The 18,816-nt window shown below is 43.5% G+C and overlaps 1 protein-coding gene across 1 annotated transcript in view; it reads left to right on the top strand.

Moving 5' to 3' along the window:
* Positions 1–17,334, top strand: part of T265_03654 (hypothetical protein) — a gene marked incomplete at both ends in the record, with an annotated part of 22,067 nt that extends 4,733 nt beyond the window's left edge. The window contains one exon of the mRNA XM_009168196.1: positions 16,257–17,334. Within this exon, the coding sequence (XP_009166460.1) occupies positions 16,274–16,663 (390 nt within the window). The remainder of the gene's footprint in view (positions 1–16,256) is intronic.
* Between the last annotated feature and the right edge of the window lie 1,482 nt (positions 17,335–18,816).

The raw sequence follows: 18,816 nt of genomic DNA, 5'->3' as shown, positions 1-18,816 counted from the left end.
GGTTTGATGGAGGACACAACTTCGAATTCCCACTGATTAGTGAGCTCCCAGGAGATTACTATATTAGGCAACCATTATTATTGAATATATGGTCCAGATACCGATCGATAAACATACTTGGTGGGGAAATAGAGCTGCAACTTTCCTACTGGTGGCCGGACGCTTCATCGTTCCAGCAACTTGGAGCTTTTCTTGCGATCCACACTTGATTATCCCTAATACATTTTCTCAGTGTAATCACAATGAACCTGCTGCATCGAGTAGGCGTCCCATATCAGCTGTTTTCATATTCATTCCTTTGTGGTGTGTGGCGATGAGTACACCCGATGAGTTGTCCGAAGTGAGTGTTGCGTAACAGACACTTGTTCGGATGTCAAAGGTCAGATTACAAGATCAACACCTGAACAATGCACAACCATCTCAAGCAGTGCAATTTAGAAGCCAGTGACAACTGTTCATCAGCAGCAGTACTGAACTATTGATGAAGGTAGGTTAAGCGTCAGGGGATACTGCGTCTCTTCCCTTCGGAGAGATTACTGTTTTACTTTCTGTCTGGTGACTGACAATGCGTACACCAATATGAGAATGTATCTGATACAAGTTTCGCAACATGCATGAAATATCGTGAATTATTATGAGTCAACAGTAGCCGTAATATCAAAACTGACGGTCCTTTTAACTGTGCTGCCATAACCGACCATTGGTAAGCAAATAAAAAACAGTTCCCATCTGAGTACTCTGTGTGATCTCTAGATGCCCGAGTTTTGCCTCCATCATCATCAGCATCATCAGAGACGGCAACATCATTGTTGACACTGATACTTCACTGCTGTACAACCATCAAGCTCATCTGATTACATATATACATATATATATATATAATTATATTAAAATACCTAGAGTGAAAAAAAGAGAAAAAGAGTGGGTAACTGAGGGGACCTAGTACTGTCCTATTCAAACATTCTGAGGTGCCTACACCTCCAGCCACTCACTCAGACAATCTGAAGAGAAACTGATAGCACGAACGTCACTGACATCGATTAGCAGCCATTTCTTGCAACGTCTACAGCCAGGCGCAGACGGGGTCACGGGAACCCCATCCTGGAAGGCGTACAACACCAACAACACACACACTCTTCATGATTCCTTTAACGCCTTTCTGCCAAGTCCACCTCGCGGTTTGCGCCATCCTGAAGGAGGCACGGAGAACAACATTTATCTCGGTACGTGGTGTTTTGGTATGTGTTGCTGAATATCCGATGATCGATACCCGTTTTTCGATCACCTCGTTCCCAACACGCTGACACCACCCAAAATCAACCACGCCCTTCGCATAAACACAATGAGTCCCTCATAACCTATTATTTTCCTACGTCATTTCTGACGAACACGGTATTTCCGGGCATCTTTTCCTACCAAGACTCATCCGAAGAGGTACCACTCCAAGGAGGGAGTCAGACATTCCATTTCCCAGCATCCGAATCTGAAGTCAGAAGCTTTTCTACATCTCTGAAGCGCCATCAAGCCTCTCTGAGCACCCTACGGTACCTCTGATTTGTTGTTGGTAGGTAGTTAATCTTGATATATGCCATAAATCATACAGGAACTGAACATGCGACTTCTCAGTGGGGACTTGAAAATGGCAGCAAGGAATCATAACAGATGTTGGGGAATAAATTGCACTGATATCATTTGTTCATCTATTTTGATTTTACTCATATCATCTGATGCATTTCACCGGTTTACGCGGATATGTAGTTGAGTTCGGTTTCCATCGATATTCACAAAGATCCGTGCGGAGTAAGGAGGGGAATAAGGAAATGTACTCAACAAAAGTCCATCTGTGTGGTAGAAATACCTCGGTTTTGGTTCATTCTAAATTCCAGGCTTCTGCTAACACAACCAGAACGAGCACCATCTCCAACTTATCCCGGTTATTAAATCAGTAAACTGTTTTTCTTGCTGCTTTCTTACCGACTCTGGGGATTTTGAAAGCTCAGTATAACACCCCCCTCCTCTTCCTCCTCATCCTCATCATCTTCGTCATCATCATCATCAACATCATCATCATCGTGGACAGCATGACGTCAGTGTTCAACGCTGATGCTTTGCTGCCACACAAAAAAAGAAATACCTGAGGATGTCGGTTTCGGATGACGCGCAGTTGTTGCTTGCAAAAGCGACGCGAGACAAGCTTACTCGTCAGTCCTAAGAGCAGGGCCTACGAGATGGTGGAGAGAGGACGAAAAAAAAGTATGTGAAAGTGAAAGAATAGAGGCGTCAGAAGTAACCTGTTCTCGCTTATCCACTCCATTGTATGCAGCAATTAAGACGACCCGGCTGATGGCATCACGCGACAGCCGATGTGGTGTGAGAGTATCGTTAGTTGGAAGTGTCATGGTTGTACATAGGCTGAGATACTGTCAGGGTGCCCATACCTAGACAGGGAGACGATTAGGGTCCTCAGCCAAAGCCTTTATCTCAAAAGTCTAACCACAAGGTAGCGATGTTGGACTGGAAATGTAAGTACATTACCATTTTTACGTCGCCGTACACGTTCTAAGCCCTAACCTACAGGACCAGGAGACTGCTTTCGTCAGGCCTTCAACCATTGACCAACCTGGTACGAGAGACTCTGAGTGTCACGCGGACATCTTCAAAACGGTTTTACTCTTATTTAAACGATCAGCCTACAAATCTCACAGATCGCCAAAATCGTTCCACTTGATGACTTTTCGACTGTTAGTTTTGTTTTACGTGATCTCGTCGATTCGTGGTGAGTCCCACTAAAGTTGAGCTTTCGGATTTTCCCCATTGATGAACTGTGAATGATCAACTCTCTGCTGATGGTTCGAAATCTCTTGAGCACTCGCAACTTATGCTTGGTTTCTAACCTGCCATCACCTGTATCCTCGTCACAGCATGGTTCGATTTCGGCTGGCATATTGTTCCTGGGCGATCACAGCCAAGGGCAACAATACGCCGAATAGAAGTTTACGGCAACGCGAGGAATGGGGACATAGCATCTGGCCTAATTTATCAAACGACTTTCTGTTCATACGCCCAAATGTTTCCCCTGTCCCCGAAGTATGGAATTAAATTATCTACTTCCGGACTCGTGCATGACTGTCACTCAGAAAGCAACAGTCTATGGTTATAACCATACGCTGCTATTGAGGAAAGGGAACAAATACAGTTGAGTAATCAAGTCGAACCAGGAAAAGCACTTGGGACAGTGTTTTATTTTCTCATTTTCAGGAGAGTGATTTCTTTTCGGTAACAGTCTCGTGCAGACAATAACATTGTTGACATTACTGGTAATAACAAAGTTATCATTCGTACAGTCATCATTATCCTCATCATCGTTATCACCATTATACCACCATCATCATCCTCATTATCATCGTCATCATCATCATCGTCATCATCGTCGTCGCCATCAACACCATCTTCATCATCATCATCATCATCGTCATCATCATCATCATCATCATCACCATCATCATCATCATCATCGTCGTCGCCATCATCATCACCATTACGATTGACACCTAATCACTGAGCTTGAGTGCAGATTGGCACGTTCCCCTTACTAAGTTTTTCCTTATTTGGTAGAGGTTTGGTTCTGTCAGTGAAGTTAATCTATGCCGAAAAGCCGAACACTGTACAGCTGTTTCATCCTTTTTGGGAATCGTCAGCAGTTCGCTTCGCACGAAACTCAGAGAGTTTTGAACCCGCGACAGTCCGGCCAGTGGTTCAACACAGCCCTTTGGTCGAGAGTGGCTGATCAGCAGTGTGATTAGCTTTCACTAAGACGAGACAAATAGATTCACATTAAGATGTGATGCGGCAATTCTTGCCAGACATTATTCACTTGTTCTGCAGAGATAATTCTAACCTGTAAGCGACAACGTATCACTTAGTTCTATCTAGCGGCCAACTTGCTCATCCCGTTTTCAGCCGAACCAATCAAATTCAGTCGAACTAGACCACAGCGCAACACACATTACAAATGGACCAAACAAGTCACATGCAAACCAAACATCAAACAGCCAATCACATTAGAAACAACAGAAATTTTTGGGGAACTACCGAACTGACTACGTATACGCGTATTGTGCCAAAATATTGATACACCCAACAAGCAGGTCAGGTGTCACCTGACCGTCATTATCATCAGTGGCACCAACACCTTTGTGCTTAGTTTCCATGTAACCATGAGGGAAGGAAGTCTTAGTAAAGAATTGAAAGAAAAAGTAAGGATTGGGAGGCAAAGAAGCCCAGCGTTCTTAAAGGACACGATCAAGAGTAAGACGTCTACACTTTTGGGCAGCGTTAAAACAGACACATTTGAGCTTCGTATCGAAGCAAGTCGTTATCGGGGGGATCGACCCTGCGTCCCTTTCGAACCTTACTCGAAATAAGCCCAGTGCATATATGTAGACCAGCTTCAGCCAGGCAGTGTGGCCAGGTAATGACAGCATTCCGGTTACTAGTGAGAGACTGACAGAGCATTCTGCGTAAGCTGGAGAGCCCTGCATTGTTCATAAAGCGATACAAATATCCTAGAAAGATAAAAACCTTCAGTGGAGTGCTACGTATATGAACTATTGAGATGCGAATTCAATATTTGTGTTGACGAATCATTTTTTTTCTAATAGGCCATGCTTTTCGTCCAGTTCCAAAACAACATATTATTTGTTTGATCGAAAGTTGTCTCCGTCTTCCTCGTTTGGTGGCGCAAGACACATCTCACCCTTTCCTAAGAAGTTAACGATTTCATAAAGGAAACCACTCACAGGGTTGCTGAAAACTCTTCAACAGCCCATGACCGGTTTCACCCTTTTTGACGCTCATCAGGTGGGCGCAGTCCCCGAGCTTCCGTCAACCTCATGTTCTACGTGAGACCAAATTGCACGAAATTAGCGAAATATACTCACTTGCAAACAAATTTAATTATCAGAAACCTTGTGAGTAGTTTCCTTTATGAAAATATACTGCGATATTTCGACTATAGGCCTGTGTGCAGCACATTCAGTTGTAAAGCATCATAAACGAGAGATTCAGTTGAGTCTCTCGCGAAAACCAAATTGATTTGCGAATGAGTGTATTTTTCGATAGCTGTAAGCTGGTTTTGCTAGGTTCATGCTGTGAATTGCTTCACTAAAGCAGTCTACCACCCAGATTTTCATTGTTCTTGTTGCACCAGACTGAAGATGGGATGTATCTTTCTTTAAGGGCTAGGTGACGTTGCAGAAAAGGCTGGACCGGTTGTNAAGAGAACCTTCAGTTCCATTGGGAGTTTGTTTTTCTTCGTGACAGTTCGGGTCTTTCTTTGCGCGTACCAAAAGCGGAATTTGAGTGTAATATTGTGAATTAATTCCATGCATAATTTGCATAGATGGCTTTATACACGGATGTGCTGAACTGGTTTTAAATGACTTTTTGTGAATTCACATCCATTCCGTCGACTTTCGACAGTGGGTCAAGTTAGAATTTTCAGACGTTCTATGAGCATTACGTGATTGAAGAAGTCACTCTGTGATCATCAAGTCAAATTTTCAATATCCATGGCTTCTTTGAGTTGCAAAGACACGTTCGGGCTCAGGGTTAGCATTTGCGGGCCGTAGTCCAAAATGAGCAGTCGATCAGCCGGTGGACTGTAGATCTTTTCCCATGATACTCGACCATTCAAGGGCTGAGGTGAAACAGGGTAAAACGGACAGTATCGAAGCAGCGAGTGAATGAATGACTTGTCTATCTTCCCAAGCACATTGGATTTTTCAAATAAACATGGATTATGATACCCTGATGGCAATTAAAAAAAAACAGTTTTTTCTTGCGTGGCTAACTTGTTGGAGGCTGTTGTAACTTGGTGGTTTTGCTACTCACAAGTTGAACTGACTCATAAACCAACTGACTGTACTTTCGTTGGATTTCTGTACAGGTCCTTTGCTTTTTTACTTTAACTCGAGCTCGATATTGTAGAGTTGCATAGTCAGATGCGTGCCAAGCTGACATTAGCATCAGACTCACGCAAACCTTTGGTCTATGATGGTGCTCTGCTTCTTGACTAGGGTGGGTTCGAATTCGAATCTCCAGATTTCAGATTCACGAATGACCACTAGGAAAACTTACCACACACAGCATGATTAGCAACATATTAAGTGGAAGCCAGTTTTTCATCAGAGAAAAAGAACATCACTGGAAAATAGCCTTATAGCCTTCACCGGTGGATCGGCTGTCATCAGGAGGGAGACTTTAGACCTGATCTTGACTTCGGTTACGTCAAAAGATCACCTGCCCAATAAAATGTTTCCTCCTGAAGTATCCATTGTGTCATCAACGCGCAAACAACTCTAAGACTAAGCAATAACCATCCGTCATTTGAGTATAGTTTAGACAAATTTTCATGATCCCTCCAAGTCGATAGTAGCCAGCGACACACAGCTGAGTTCACGATCAGCTGAAATAACCTTAAGTTACCCGACACTTCCTTCCTCAATATTTTATTGTAAATACCTCTTTTATGGAGTGAAAACCGGGACAGAACTTATAAATGTTACGTGAAATGTACACTTTGGGAAGGTATAATCTGGAACTGATTTGATTTTCCTCCAAATGCTGAGTTTTTGTTCATACCATACCAACATGAGCAGTGATTTTCCAGTATCTACGCAATTCCGGTTGGTCCGTACTAAAGCGACTAAGCATTGTATTCTAGCTGCAATTTTATTCGATCTCGACCATGAATATGCAACGCCGTGCCGAACCCGGGAGTCCTTTATGTGAGGCACGTCTGAACATTCGAACGTTTTCACACTTTCCACCAAAACATCAAGGTCAACTCAACAACAATTTCGGTTGTGTTGATCGACTCAGCCGGTGGTCTAAATTCCTCAGGGCCGCCTGAAATCTGCCGGACAAAACAGAACGATTGCTCCACGGTGGATGGAGAACTGTTCAGTTCACATTGATGGAAATTCGTTTTCTTAGAATGGATTGGGTGTAGATAAAATCTTCTTTAAACCGGGGGATGGAATAGGGGAACAAAATGCTGGTGGTAGCCTTCTGGATGCTCCACCATATGGTCCAAACAATGATAGGTTAGATAAAATCTGTGGAAACGATCGTTGGCATCATTCGGTCTGGATATTTAGTGACCAGACATTTACTGTCAATCAAACTAAAAAAGTTTGTCTGGGAGTAGCGTGTAGTCAGTAAAAGATCGCTAGACCGTACGATTGTCGGAATGCACACAAACTGCTTTCGGGGACTAGAATGAGGTCTTCAGAGGTTTTTGAACGGCCAATTAAAGGCAGTCACTGTTGGCAGAGTAAAGAGACTTAGAAAATTTGATGAAGGTCGCGCTCTGCTTAAAAGCCAAGAAGCACTGTACAGATGTTGCGTCCCTATTGGGAATCATCAGTTGAGCGCATCCCACAAGAGAGATGGAGTGACATGTTTATGTTGCCCTGGGCAAACTTTCCCAAGGCAAACAAAAAATGTTGAATTGGAACCTTTTGTTCCATTAGCTGTTTGGACTTCAAAAGTTCTAATAGTATACACCGCATGACGCTCGACCTTTTTAATAGTATCCGGACAGAGTTTGGCCCAGAGCTCCTAGGTAGGAGGTCGCAGGTTCGAGACTCTTCAGAGTTTCGTGAGAAGTGCACTGCTGATGACTCTGCGAGAAGGACGACACGGGTGTACAATGCTTCTCGGCTTTTTAGCAAAGATTGGCTTCACCTATAGGAAGCAATCTCCAATAAAAACGGATCAGATGACAAAAGTCCATTGAGGCACATTAGAGTCACGTGTTTATATATATATATATATATATAATATCATTATATTATTATATCATATGTATATACTAAGTTGTGGAATGAAATAAACTAATAGAGAGAAGCACAGTTATTAGATAATGAGGGGATGGGATAACGCGGAATTTGGAGATGTTTTCTTGAGAGATCATCGTTTCCCAAGGAGATCCTGCCAAAGCAAATATTGAGATGTGGTGTCAAAAGGATAAAGACAGCGTTCTCATCATGAGATCTGTACGAAATCATTTTGAACAGGACTAATCAGAGTGTTGTCTCTTCGACAACGGATAAGAGACGCCAGGTGGTAAAGCAAGGCGCTGTGGGGAGAACGCAGTTGAGAATCTTTTTATTTTATGCGCCTGGGTTCGGATGGCTGCACCGGAAACTGACCTGATAACGGTGTGCATCCGAGTGTGTTCACCGATTATCCCCCTACGTAACCCGATAGGCGAAAACAATCAAAGAGGCGGATTCAAAACATGATGGGATTGAAATTAAAGTAACATCACTATGCGACCCAATTTGAAAGTGTCTTGAATGAGGCCCCAATTTTTCAGAGTTGGTTTCATTCACTCCAAGTGATTGTTTCCCACTAATTAGTTCACTGACGCTCTCCATTCTGATTGACAGAATAGGTTCCACAAAAAGGAGCTTACCTGGTCTCTGTGTAATGCGATGCATGACCAGGGGGAGGTGTCATGAATAGCTTACCTCTCGGTCCCCAGGTTTTCTGACAAACATGTTATTCGTCCATCAAACAACAGATGAGACCCCGTTTTCATCCTGGTAGACGGAAAATTTTGGCTGCAGTTTCGATCCCCGTCTACTTTTTTGGCGCTGTGCCTCACTCTCTACACAGACCCATTTGATTTTTTTGTCTTTTACATCCGGGGAATGTGGTCAGTTTTCCGATATGAAACCAGGGTGACTCAAAGACCTCAGGACTTCGTTCATCTTTCTACCGATTCTTTCAAGCCCAAAAATATCCTCCACATGTCGTTTGTAACTGTTGCGTCGGGTGACCACTGACGATTTCGGTTCATGAACGCATTCGACAGCGTGGAGTCTAACGCTGAATTGTGTGTACGTGCAATTCGAGCACGGTGCTTTTCGCTCTTCACATCGGATGAGCAAATCTGGTTCACACACACCGATTTGCCGCCAGCCGAGACAAGCACCGTTTTCCATGCCCGTTTTGGAGTAACAGAAATCTAGAAAAGGACAGATTCTGACGTGGCAAAAATGAGTAAAGGATGATTCCACGACAAGTCTGGTTGCTACTGTCGCTGCTTTTCGTTTCCCAGATCGTCATGCTTGGCTGGGCACACTGAACGATATGGTGGCTAACCGATGTGAGTGATGTTCATACTGAGATTTCCCATCGAAAACGCCTCACGTAAGACAAACCAAAAGGAATTCAGCTCACATCTATCCGCCTGAGGTTCACGTTAAGCGCTTTTTTGTCCGAAAGCCCTAAAGAAAGACCATAACATCCTTCATTTTGAAACTCTCAACCGGGACAGTGCCATGTGCAGGTTTTTCCAATTCACACACAGTACACCAGTACCAATAAAAATGGTGAGTTGTTCGTTGTGCAATCAAGGCCTGAGAGGTCTGGGCACAACTTGAAAAATCAAACAGCCCCCTTGAAAGTTGACCTCACACCAATAAACGCCAATCGATTCCTTTTTTTCTCACGTTTTTCACAATCTCCATTGTTTCGCTGTTCGCTGAAGCTACCCTCAGTGGTTGGAACGTTCGGTTATAAAACCGTGTTTGTATTGTCTAGACGTGGCACACTACTCGTGAGGTTGCTGAAACCTCTTTGATGGCTCACTGCTGATTTTGCCCTTCTTGAGTTTCATCAGGTAAGGACAGTCGCCGGGTTTCTCTTAAACCTATGTCCTACCTGAACCCAAATTGAGCGGAATTAGCCAAATGCTGTCCTTTTTGCACACTGATTTGGTTTTGATGGGAGATTTAACTGAATCCGGATGAATCTCTAGTTTATGTTGATTTTCTTCAACTTGATCTACTGGATGTGGTGCGAATGTTCTCAAACCAAGCTTTCGGTTTGAATTCACACATACGATAGAAAAAGTATCAACTGATAATGACGGCTGACGAATTTGGGGTACATATAAATGGGAAATAAAAGTACACAAGTTCCCAATAAATACCAAACCCGGTAGTGAACTCATACCGATCATACAATGGTTGTTGGCTTCCAAGAATAATTCACCTCTAATTTACTGGCTGAATTTCGATATCCAAAATCTCCACATTGCTTCGTGGTCCTTAGAGATAGTTGTGTGGATATCGACCGGACTGGTATCTGGAAATCGGTGGGCAGTGTCCCGTGCAATTAGGTGAAGTGTGGCCACCTGAAATCCTAAAGTACTGCACTCTAGATCGATCTACCCAACGCCCCTAGATTTATGTTAGTCAACATCATTCATGGAAATCCATTCGTAGTCCTAAAGACAACTTTTGAATAAAAGATTGGATAATCTTCCCTTCATTCTCTCCGAGGCTGACAAATCCTCATTCTAAATTGTCTGCTCAAATTACTCTGTTATGAAAAAATGTGTAAGGATAATCTGCCCTATCGATCTGGACATTCTTCCGATGATCTTTCCCCTGTCATGTACGTTGTCGGATTCGACCAGACAGTTTACATTTATCTGTCATAGAGAGACCTGCCAAAACAATTCTACTCTCCCGAGGGAATTACATCCACTAGCAACCGAATAACTCCCTTTTCCCGGAGTTATGTCATCCGCTTGGTTCATGATATATCCTTTTTCTGACCTTATCAGACTCCCTAGTGGAGTTAGGCCTTTTTCTGTAGACCCTGGTACCATAATTCACAATATTATTGAAGAATGCAAGACTGTGATACACCAACAACCATACTCTTACCTTTAGATATTTTTATGAGGAAATTCTTTGAATCGTATGACTAAATTTTAGTGGAGGATGCCGGATATCAAATCGGCAATTGGCGCAAAGCCACAAGTTACATCGTTGGCGTTAAAACCAGCAAAGACCGGAAGATCTTTTAACCGTGGTTTTTTAGTGTACTTTTGCTTTGTTAAAACCAGCAAAGACCGGAAGATCTTTCAACTGTGGTTTTTTACAGTGTACTTTTGCTTTAAAAAAACCATTGTTGGCCTGAAATTACAGCTCTCCTCCTCTCAAGAGCAGGTGATCAATCCTGATCGTTATCTACAACTTAAGTGTCATGAGGTACGACGCGGATCTGCGCGCAACAAGCCAAATGCCGAGTTTTTGCAGTTATCTCTGCACCTCACCTTTTTCAGCTTCTACCTGGTCGATTTTCCCATGAACTTACTGAACTGCGTAACATGTCCGCTTGTAGTTCAAAAATTCATACCCACACATCGGTATAATCACTGTACCCGGTCTGATCCCATTTATTCTACAGAGTACGATCAATCGTGTTCCACTCAGGCAGGTAAAAATTAACCATTTTCGTATCAGTGAACGTCAGAGTGAAAAATATCTGGGAACGCGTTCATTGATAACACACTCTACAGAAACGTTGTATGCTGTTGTCCTCACTTTTAAACGAAATCGCCCTCATTAACGGACTTACAAATTATTTTTCGGAAAACGGAATGGAAGGGGACAGAAAGTACACTGTATAATTAATTACTAATTCATTAGTACTAGGATAAACGAACAGTACAACTCTTTGGAATAAAGAAAGTTTGTTCTACAATACCGCTGAAAAAAGAAGCACAACAGGCTGTGATTGATGCATCCAAAATGTTTAAACGTTCCTAAAGTCTCTCAAGAGCAAAACTAACAGTTCAGAAAAAGTTTATATAGCTTCCAGGTTCTCTACCATACTTTCCACGAACTCGTTCGCTCCTCAGCTGACCTTCGGATTGTGTGCAGTAATGAAACGTTCCCCATCCCAAGACGGAAACATGCTCAAAACATCTAAATGGTGACACGAACGAAAGAATCATATATTCTTGACTCTGCTCATCACTTATACTCACTGTGACTTCTGCACAGAATAAGGAAGACACAAAATACACCTATCTATTTGCGAATCACATTGGTCTGAACGAGAAACTCGACTTGTTTTTATGTCATTCTTGAACTGAAGGTGCGGCACAATGGCCACTTTATGTTTCCGTTGGAGGAAACTACTCACACGATTGGGGAGTGTTCAGTCAGCAACCTGGTGAATATATATTCCCTCAAGGGTTCAGGCTTTACAGAATGAAGCGTGATAAAGCCAGGAAAAATGGTGTATTTGGATTGGCTTAACAGCGATTTGCAGGGGAGTCGGTGTTCTGTGGAAAGCTCGTCCTATTTTCTTGACAAAAGCTACTCACAAGGCTGCTGGAAACTCTTACACAGTACACGACAGTGTTTCTTCGTTCAGGGTGTTGCCAAAGTGTTTGTTCTGCTCCGTGTCACCAAAGGGTGTCTAAATTGTGCTCCGTGAATTTTACACTGGGTGTGCCTTGGACGACGTTCAATAAACACTACCGATTGTTTATCAAGCTCTTTTGAAACGAGGTTCAACGATCTCCCCAAACCTCAGATTAATAATAGAATATTACAGTGAGAATGTTCAAACGAAAGATCAGGGTCAAACTGAAACCTCAGTAGCATCGAGGCACGCTCCTCTGACGAAATCAGATGCTTCTTCATGAGCTGGCGAATTCTAGCAGGCGTATTTCTGATTTTGGAAAGTCATCTCCAAAGATAAATCAGGAAGAAGAAATCCGGTAGTTGTCTGTCTAGGAGTTCCCATTAACCTTATGAGTAGTGTTCAGTTAAAACTAACTTCTTTCTAGATGAATACTCTCTTCACAAGCGTCCGTCAGTTCTCATTGTGTTCAGGGGATTCAACCTATTCCAACTGACGTAATGAAGCATCCTAACATTAGTTGAAGACTTACACAGATTCCCCTCAAATTCAGCTGATTCGCATTGCTCACCGCACAAAAGATATTCTCTCATTATTCTCATTCAAACTGGGTGTTGATGTGCCGTTTGTCGCATGATGAGTGAGCAATACAAGCTTTGCACAGCAGTTCCTTCATCAGCCCCCAAAGAAGTGGTGTTTGAACGAAATCGGCTTAAGGAGAGCGGACTGTTTGAACCGATGGAAGGAAACTTTGCAGTAGCGAAATACACTCATTTTCAAACTAATTCGGTTTCATGAGAGACTCGCCTGGAACCCAGCTGAATATACATGTACCGCGATACCTCGAATATCGTAGCGACTGAGAAATGAGGCGGCCTGGTGCAGCACATTCAGTTGCCTGAAAACATCACAAACGAGAGATTCAGCTGGGTTCCAGATGAGTCTCTCGAAAAACCAAATTAGTTTGCAGATGAGTGTATTTCGCTAATTTTGTGCAATTTGGTTTCAAGTAGAACATAAGGTTGACGGAAACCCGGGGACTGCGCCTACCTGATGAGCCCCAAGAAGGGCGAAACTGGTCGTGGGCTGTCGAAGAGTTTTCAGCAACCTCAGGAGTAGTGCATTACGAAACAACGCATTGTTTAAGCCCGAAACCGAGCGGAACATGTTTGAAGGAGCAGACAAACGGCAGTGACTGACAAAAATCTGTAATGATTTCTAAACATTTCTGAACACTTAAACATCACAGAACGTATTAGAAGAGGAGGTGTGAAAGTCTACACAAAGAGCATATCCACTTTTTCTAGAACAAATGCGTGTTTCTTGATTTCCTCTCCGAAATACGAGAGTTATGAACGAATTTCTTCGTTCAGCTTGATAAATATATGTAGTGAGTTGAGCATATACCTCATTGGAAGGAAGGATAAAAAGACAGAAATGTCAAATTCACTGGTCGAAAACTCTGCAAGCGTCTTTGTACGGAAGTACAGCCCTTCATGTTAAAAAGTCCTTGTTTTTTTCCAAACTGAAATTCGCGGTTGCTAAGTCAGTTGGAAGTCAGTAGACCGTAAATAAACATGCGAGCATGCAGTAATTCTAGCGTCACATAGGTGACGCACTCAGATGCCCATATATACTAAAACAGTATCGTTAAAATGCAATCGGGCTTGGTAGGGGAGGACAGAGCTGTGGTAAGGTGTAATCTGAATAGTGATAAGGTGACAATCGACTTTGTTTTATGAGTTGAAATGGTCTGCGTGGGTCGAACAGGATGGAGGGATGAGCCAAACATTCGATATGATTCCGAGGGGAGTGGAAGTTGTTGACATAAACATTTCCTGCTACACGATACATCTGTGAACGCATAAATAGCAAACAGCGACAGGAAGCTGTGGTGTATATGCAGCACCCTAAGTTTCGAAAGAGTTAGACGAGAGTCTGATGATTTGTGAATACTGTTTCAAAATCCTGGGACTGTCTGAGATTGTTGGGCATGGTTAATTACCGGTGTTCACTAACAAGGCTCGTATTTGCGGTAAGGAGACAAAGGTTACTGAACGAGAAATCCTACGCCCTAATACTTCAGAAGATTCAGTGACAAAAAAACGTTCCTTCAGTATATCATTTCGACCCGGTGGTCCACATCCTGTATAGCCAAGAGTCACATTATCAACATACTCTGGCTGGACGAAAAACGCAGAAATAAGTAGGCTAACGCCATATGAAGAAAAGAGGAATACGTCACTTTTGGGGAGTGTCCTTATTGGTTGGGTGTCTCTATAGAGGTTACCGCAAGCCTTTCGTAGTGGGAGGATGAAATTGGGCCGTGAGATTCGGTACCTTTAAACTGAGACTTCATCCTGTTGGTGCGGTTCTTCTACTCTGAGAGGCCAAGCACCACCATGCAGTTCTTTTCGCCTTGTTGGGGATAACCAACAGTTCGCATCGGAAAGTTTCGAACGCGCGATATATTGACCGTTGGTCAAACACTTGACTTATCGGCCACGAACGGCTGATCAGCTGTATGATGACACAGGCAGCAAACCACATCAAGTGACTCCTCGGGTGACGACTTTTCCAGTGAAATTATTCCTTCCCTAAGCTACTTGTTGACTGATGTTGTAAAGGTATACGTTCAACCCCCTCTTCCATGTGGCCCACTTATCTTCGCCGTTTAGTGTAATCCGTCGACTTGAAAACCCAAAGAATGTGTGTGAACCTGAACAAGTTTGGTGAATTAGCGAATACGCTGATTTGCAAGCAAAGTTGTTTTTTCGAGAGTCTCACCTGGAACCAAGATGAATCCCTCGTCTATGGTGTTTTTCAGCAACTGAATGTGCTGCACCAGGCCACCTTGTGTCTCAGGTGTTACAATATTCGAGATACCGTGATACATGTAAGTCACTACTCATAAGGTTGCTGAGAATTCGTCGACAACCCACGACCGGTTTCGCTCTTCTTGGGGCTCACCGGGTAGGCGCAGTACCCGAGTTTTCGTCAACCTTATGTTCTATTTCAAACCAAATTGCACGACATTAGCGAAATACACTCATTTGCAAACTAATTGGTTTTTCGAAAGACTCAACTGGAACCCAGCTGAATCTCTCGTTTATGATGTTTTCAGCCAGACTCGGGGATTGCAAGTGCCTGACAAGCCCCAAGAAGTGCGAAACCGGTCGTGGGTTGTCGAAGAGTTTTCAGCAACCTCATGAGTAGTGTATTATATCTGTACAAGGTTGTGGATCTCCAGAGGGAATTTTGAAGAAAACGCGGTCTTTTAACTAGGCGCAGTTCAGTTTTCTTCTGGCTGAGTGCAACTTGATGACTTGATGACGTTTTACCGTCAAAATGCTGCAGAACCCACTAGCGTGCTGTTATGTGTGGGTCATGCTTCGTGCTTCTACAAATCTGTCCTGAATGTTGCATGTGTGCGTATTTCTATATCGGTGTTGATGTGCCCTGGGATTAAACATCCCAGATCACACATAGCGCATGTTCAAGCGGTAAAACAGACCAGATCAGATGGCAAGAAGTAATTTGACACTATCGGACCGTTTACGCATGAGTGGGCCATTTGGATGACCACGGACTCAGCGTACGTCTCTGTGCCTACGCATACTGAGGTCTTTTCGCAAGTGGTGAGTAGGTTAGCAGAGTTGGCCCCGTGATCCCCGGCTAAAACAAAGCGTTTACTCGCTGAATTCCGTAGCCTTACTTGAAGCGACCCGATAGTTTCATGTGCCCGTGTTTACGGACTTTTAGTTGCCAAGTGATTCACCCAGTGTGGACTCTGTTACGATTGGCGCAGTTAGTCTTGTAGATACATTTGGTACGGTCCTCAAACATACATTAATTTCCAGTCTTCCGAAAGTGTGGTATTTGTATGACACTTTCTGTCACCCTGAGGAGGTAAGCAAGTGTGATAAGCAGTGGCTGAGATAGACAGTTTTCTTAGGTCCGTCATAAAAAACGACCTTTTCATTTTTACCATCTGACTATTTCAACTCCCGTCTTAGAACTCATCCAGAAAGACATGCCGGAAGAAACTTTTCATCTAACCACACCGTCGGCTTGGAGACTAGTGCAGCTGGGCCACATGGTCGTGAAACTGTGCCCAACTGGACAGCGTCTCCAGGATCAGAAAATTTACCAGAACCGCTGGAGCCACCTGAATCGGACAAACCAATCACCCCAAAGCCACACATATATCACCTCCCCCCACCCGAAGTTGGAGTGGCAAGAACACCAGAACCAGTGCGTGAGCCTGTCAAAATCGGTGAAGAGTCATGAAGCCTGGTGTGTACTCTGCGATCGTTGCCCCTTTCCTTTTGTCCACACATGGTGTATGTCTTGTACTTCATCTGAAAAACCATCTTTTGATAAAGTGAACCAATTCCTGATGCATCTGTCCTATTTCGACTAATCTTCTCTTCCTCTGTTATCCCTGAATTCGAGCAGACAAACATCCGATAAATGCCCGTCCACCGTGACGTTTTTGCAACCATATCATGATCTGGGAAAAAGAGGAGGACAGCTACCATATTCTATTATGAAATTCTTTCCCCATTGAGTCACTTCAGCACTGGTCACATGTATTTGATTAACTGGCCATGTTTTGTCTGTTTTCCTGTAATTGGCTTGTGTTTACCATCATTCAGTATGTTTCTGTCTCTCTCCCTCTCTCACGCTTTTCTTTTACCTCTGTGAACGATACGTGTTTGGGCGAGTAATTTCCGTTCCCCCCCCCCACATGTTCCTGTCTTGTCCACGTACAGTGCTACAGATTAGCATGTTTCGCCGATTACTTTATCCCAATGTGATTACCAGATTTCACTTTGTATTTCGGACGTTTCCTCAAAAGCGAAAATTTTGCTCTTTGTGTGACCGGGAACCCGCTTACTTGAGGATGAGAATTCTTTCATGGCAGAAGTTTGACCTGTACAACTGCGTTTCTCTGACGAACAAAGCAGATTATCTAATCCGCATGTCTGGAAGAGAAAGTTCTGGACAACGCGAGCATCCTTTGAAATTTTGTCTGTTCCACTTTCATGATGGTAAAGTTAATTCACTGACGTCAAATAAATGTCATTTGCAAATATCTGATAGGACTTACAGAGAGGGGTAGGGATATTTGCTTGTATGATGCAGTGGGGACCGTACTTGGTGAAAATTCAGGCCGTGTTTGCAAGCTTAGACGAGTAGACGAGTTTTGGACTCTCGAGCCACATATCGTCCATGGTGCTTTTGTGCATCACAAGAGCGCGAACCGACGAGTGATAACACTGTTGAACGTGTCAGCTACACCGCACATGGTGGACTGTAGCAATCTCCGGGTGCCTAGCAACCATTCCACCTGAAGGAAGCTGAGATTATATCAAGCTATCCAAGCTCAGGTAGGAGCGGTCTAGTTGTAAAGGTTGGGTTCGAACCCTGGACCTTCCGTTTTGTAATCTCGCGCCATTAGCACTGGGTTATATGAGGCTATTTCGGTCGCAGAGGAAACCAAGGGGTAAGTAAGCCCGAGAACTGATTATCCCCGACACGGCAAAAATGCAGCGAGACAGCTGTGGCGGTCCGCAAATTAGCTGGAATGAATTAAATTAACTCTGGTGGTGTACAAATACTACTGAAAAACCTCATGTTACAAGCATAGCGTTTCTGTGCATAGCAGCTGTATCAGTGCCAAGTCACTTGCCACTTTTTTCCAGAACCATGTCAGGCACGAACGCAAGCCCTTGACTTGGACGTCCAACCCGATGGCCCTGAATCGTTACCCATTTTAGTATGAAGGCGTGTCAAAAATGGAATGACCTAAACTTTCGTAAGTCACGACTGACTTGACACCACACCCGTCATTCTCAGCCTCCGGCTTGGATAGGTCTCAAGATCCATCAATATCGCTTAAGAAAGACCTCATTTGGACTCACTTTGGTGACTCATCGTTCTCACCATATACTCAGAGCGCCCAATTTTCCAGATCCCTTTGGAAACGCAGCATCTAAATCAGTACAAATCAGTACAAATCTACAACCACGCATTCCTTCGTTTTCTTGAGTAATTCCATCTGGTTCACATCCGAGACAATGATAAGAAGTCGTGAAAACACCGAGAGCGGTTTTTGTCAAATGAGTGAGGTCCCTGATTTCTACCAGTTGTTTGTTCTACTTGGGAAGAGAATTGTTAATACAGAAAACAAGCACTACATTTTCACGTATAATGCCGACACGAAACCCAATGGATGGCAAATTTTGGTGAAGGGTCATAGAAGTGGACCCCCAATGAAATGTCTGAATGTCACAAACTACTCACTACATAAACGAGCGATTACGCTGCGATTCATCTGAGTATCCCATTAACACCATTGTAAGTTGCAGCTGGGTAGACATCACAGCCCCTTCTTTTGGAAGTTACAGACTATTCCCAAGCAGTACACTGATGTAGTCCGTACTGATTGGTGTCTGTATCAAATACCACCATCACCATTACCGCCAACGCCATCACAACCAACATAAACACAACTGCTACGACCACCGCTACCGCCACTAATACAACTGCCATCACACTCAGCGTCAACAT

Source organism: Opisthorchis viverrini, assembly GCF_000715545.1.
Source record: "Opisthorchis viverrini unplaced genomic scaffold opera_v5_53, whole genome shotgun sequence".
NCBI lineage: Eukaryota > Metazoa > Platyhelminthes > Trematoda > Opisthorchiida > Opisthorchiidae > Opisthorchis > Opisthorchis viverrini.
The sequence above is the reverse complement of the archived record's forward strand: the minus strand, read 5'-3'. Positions and strand labels throughout refer to the sequence as shown.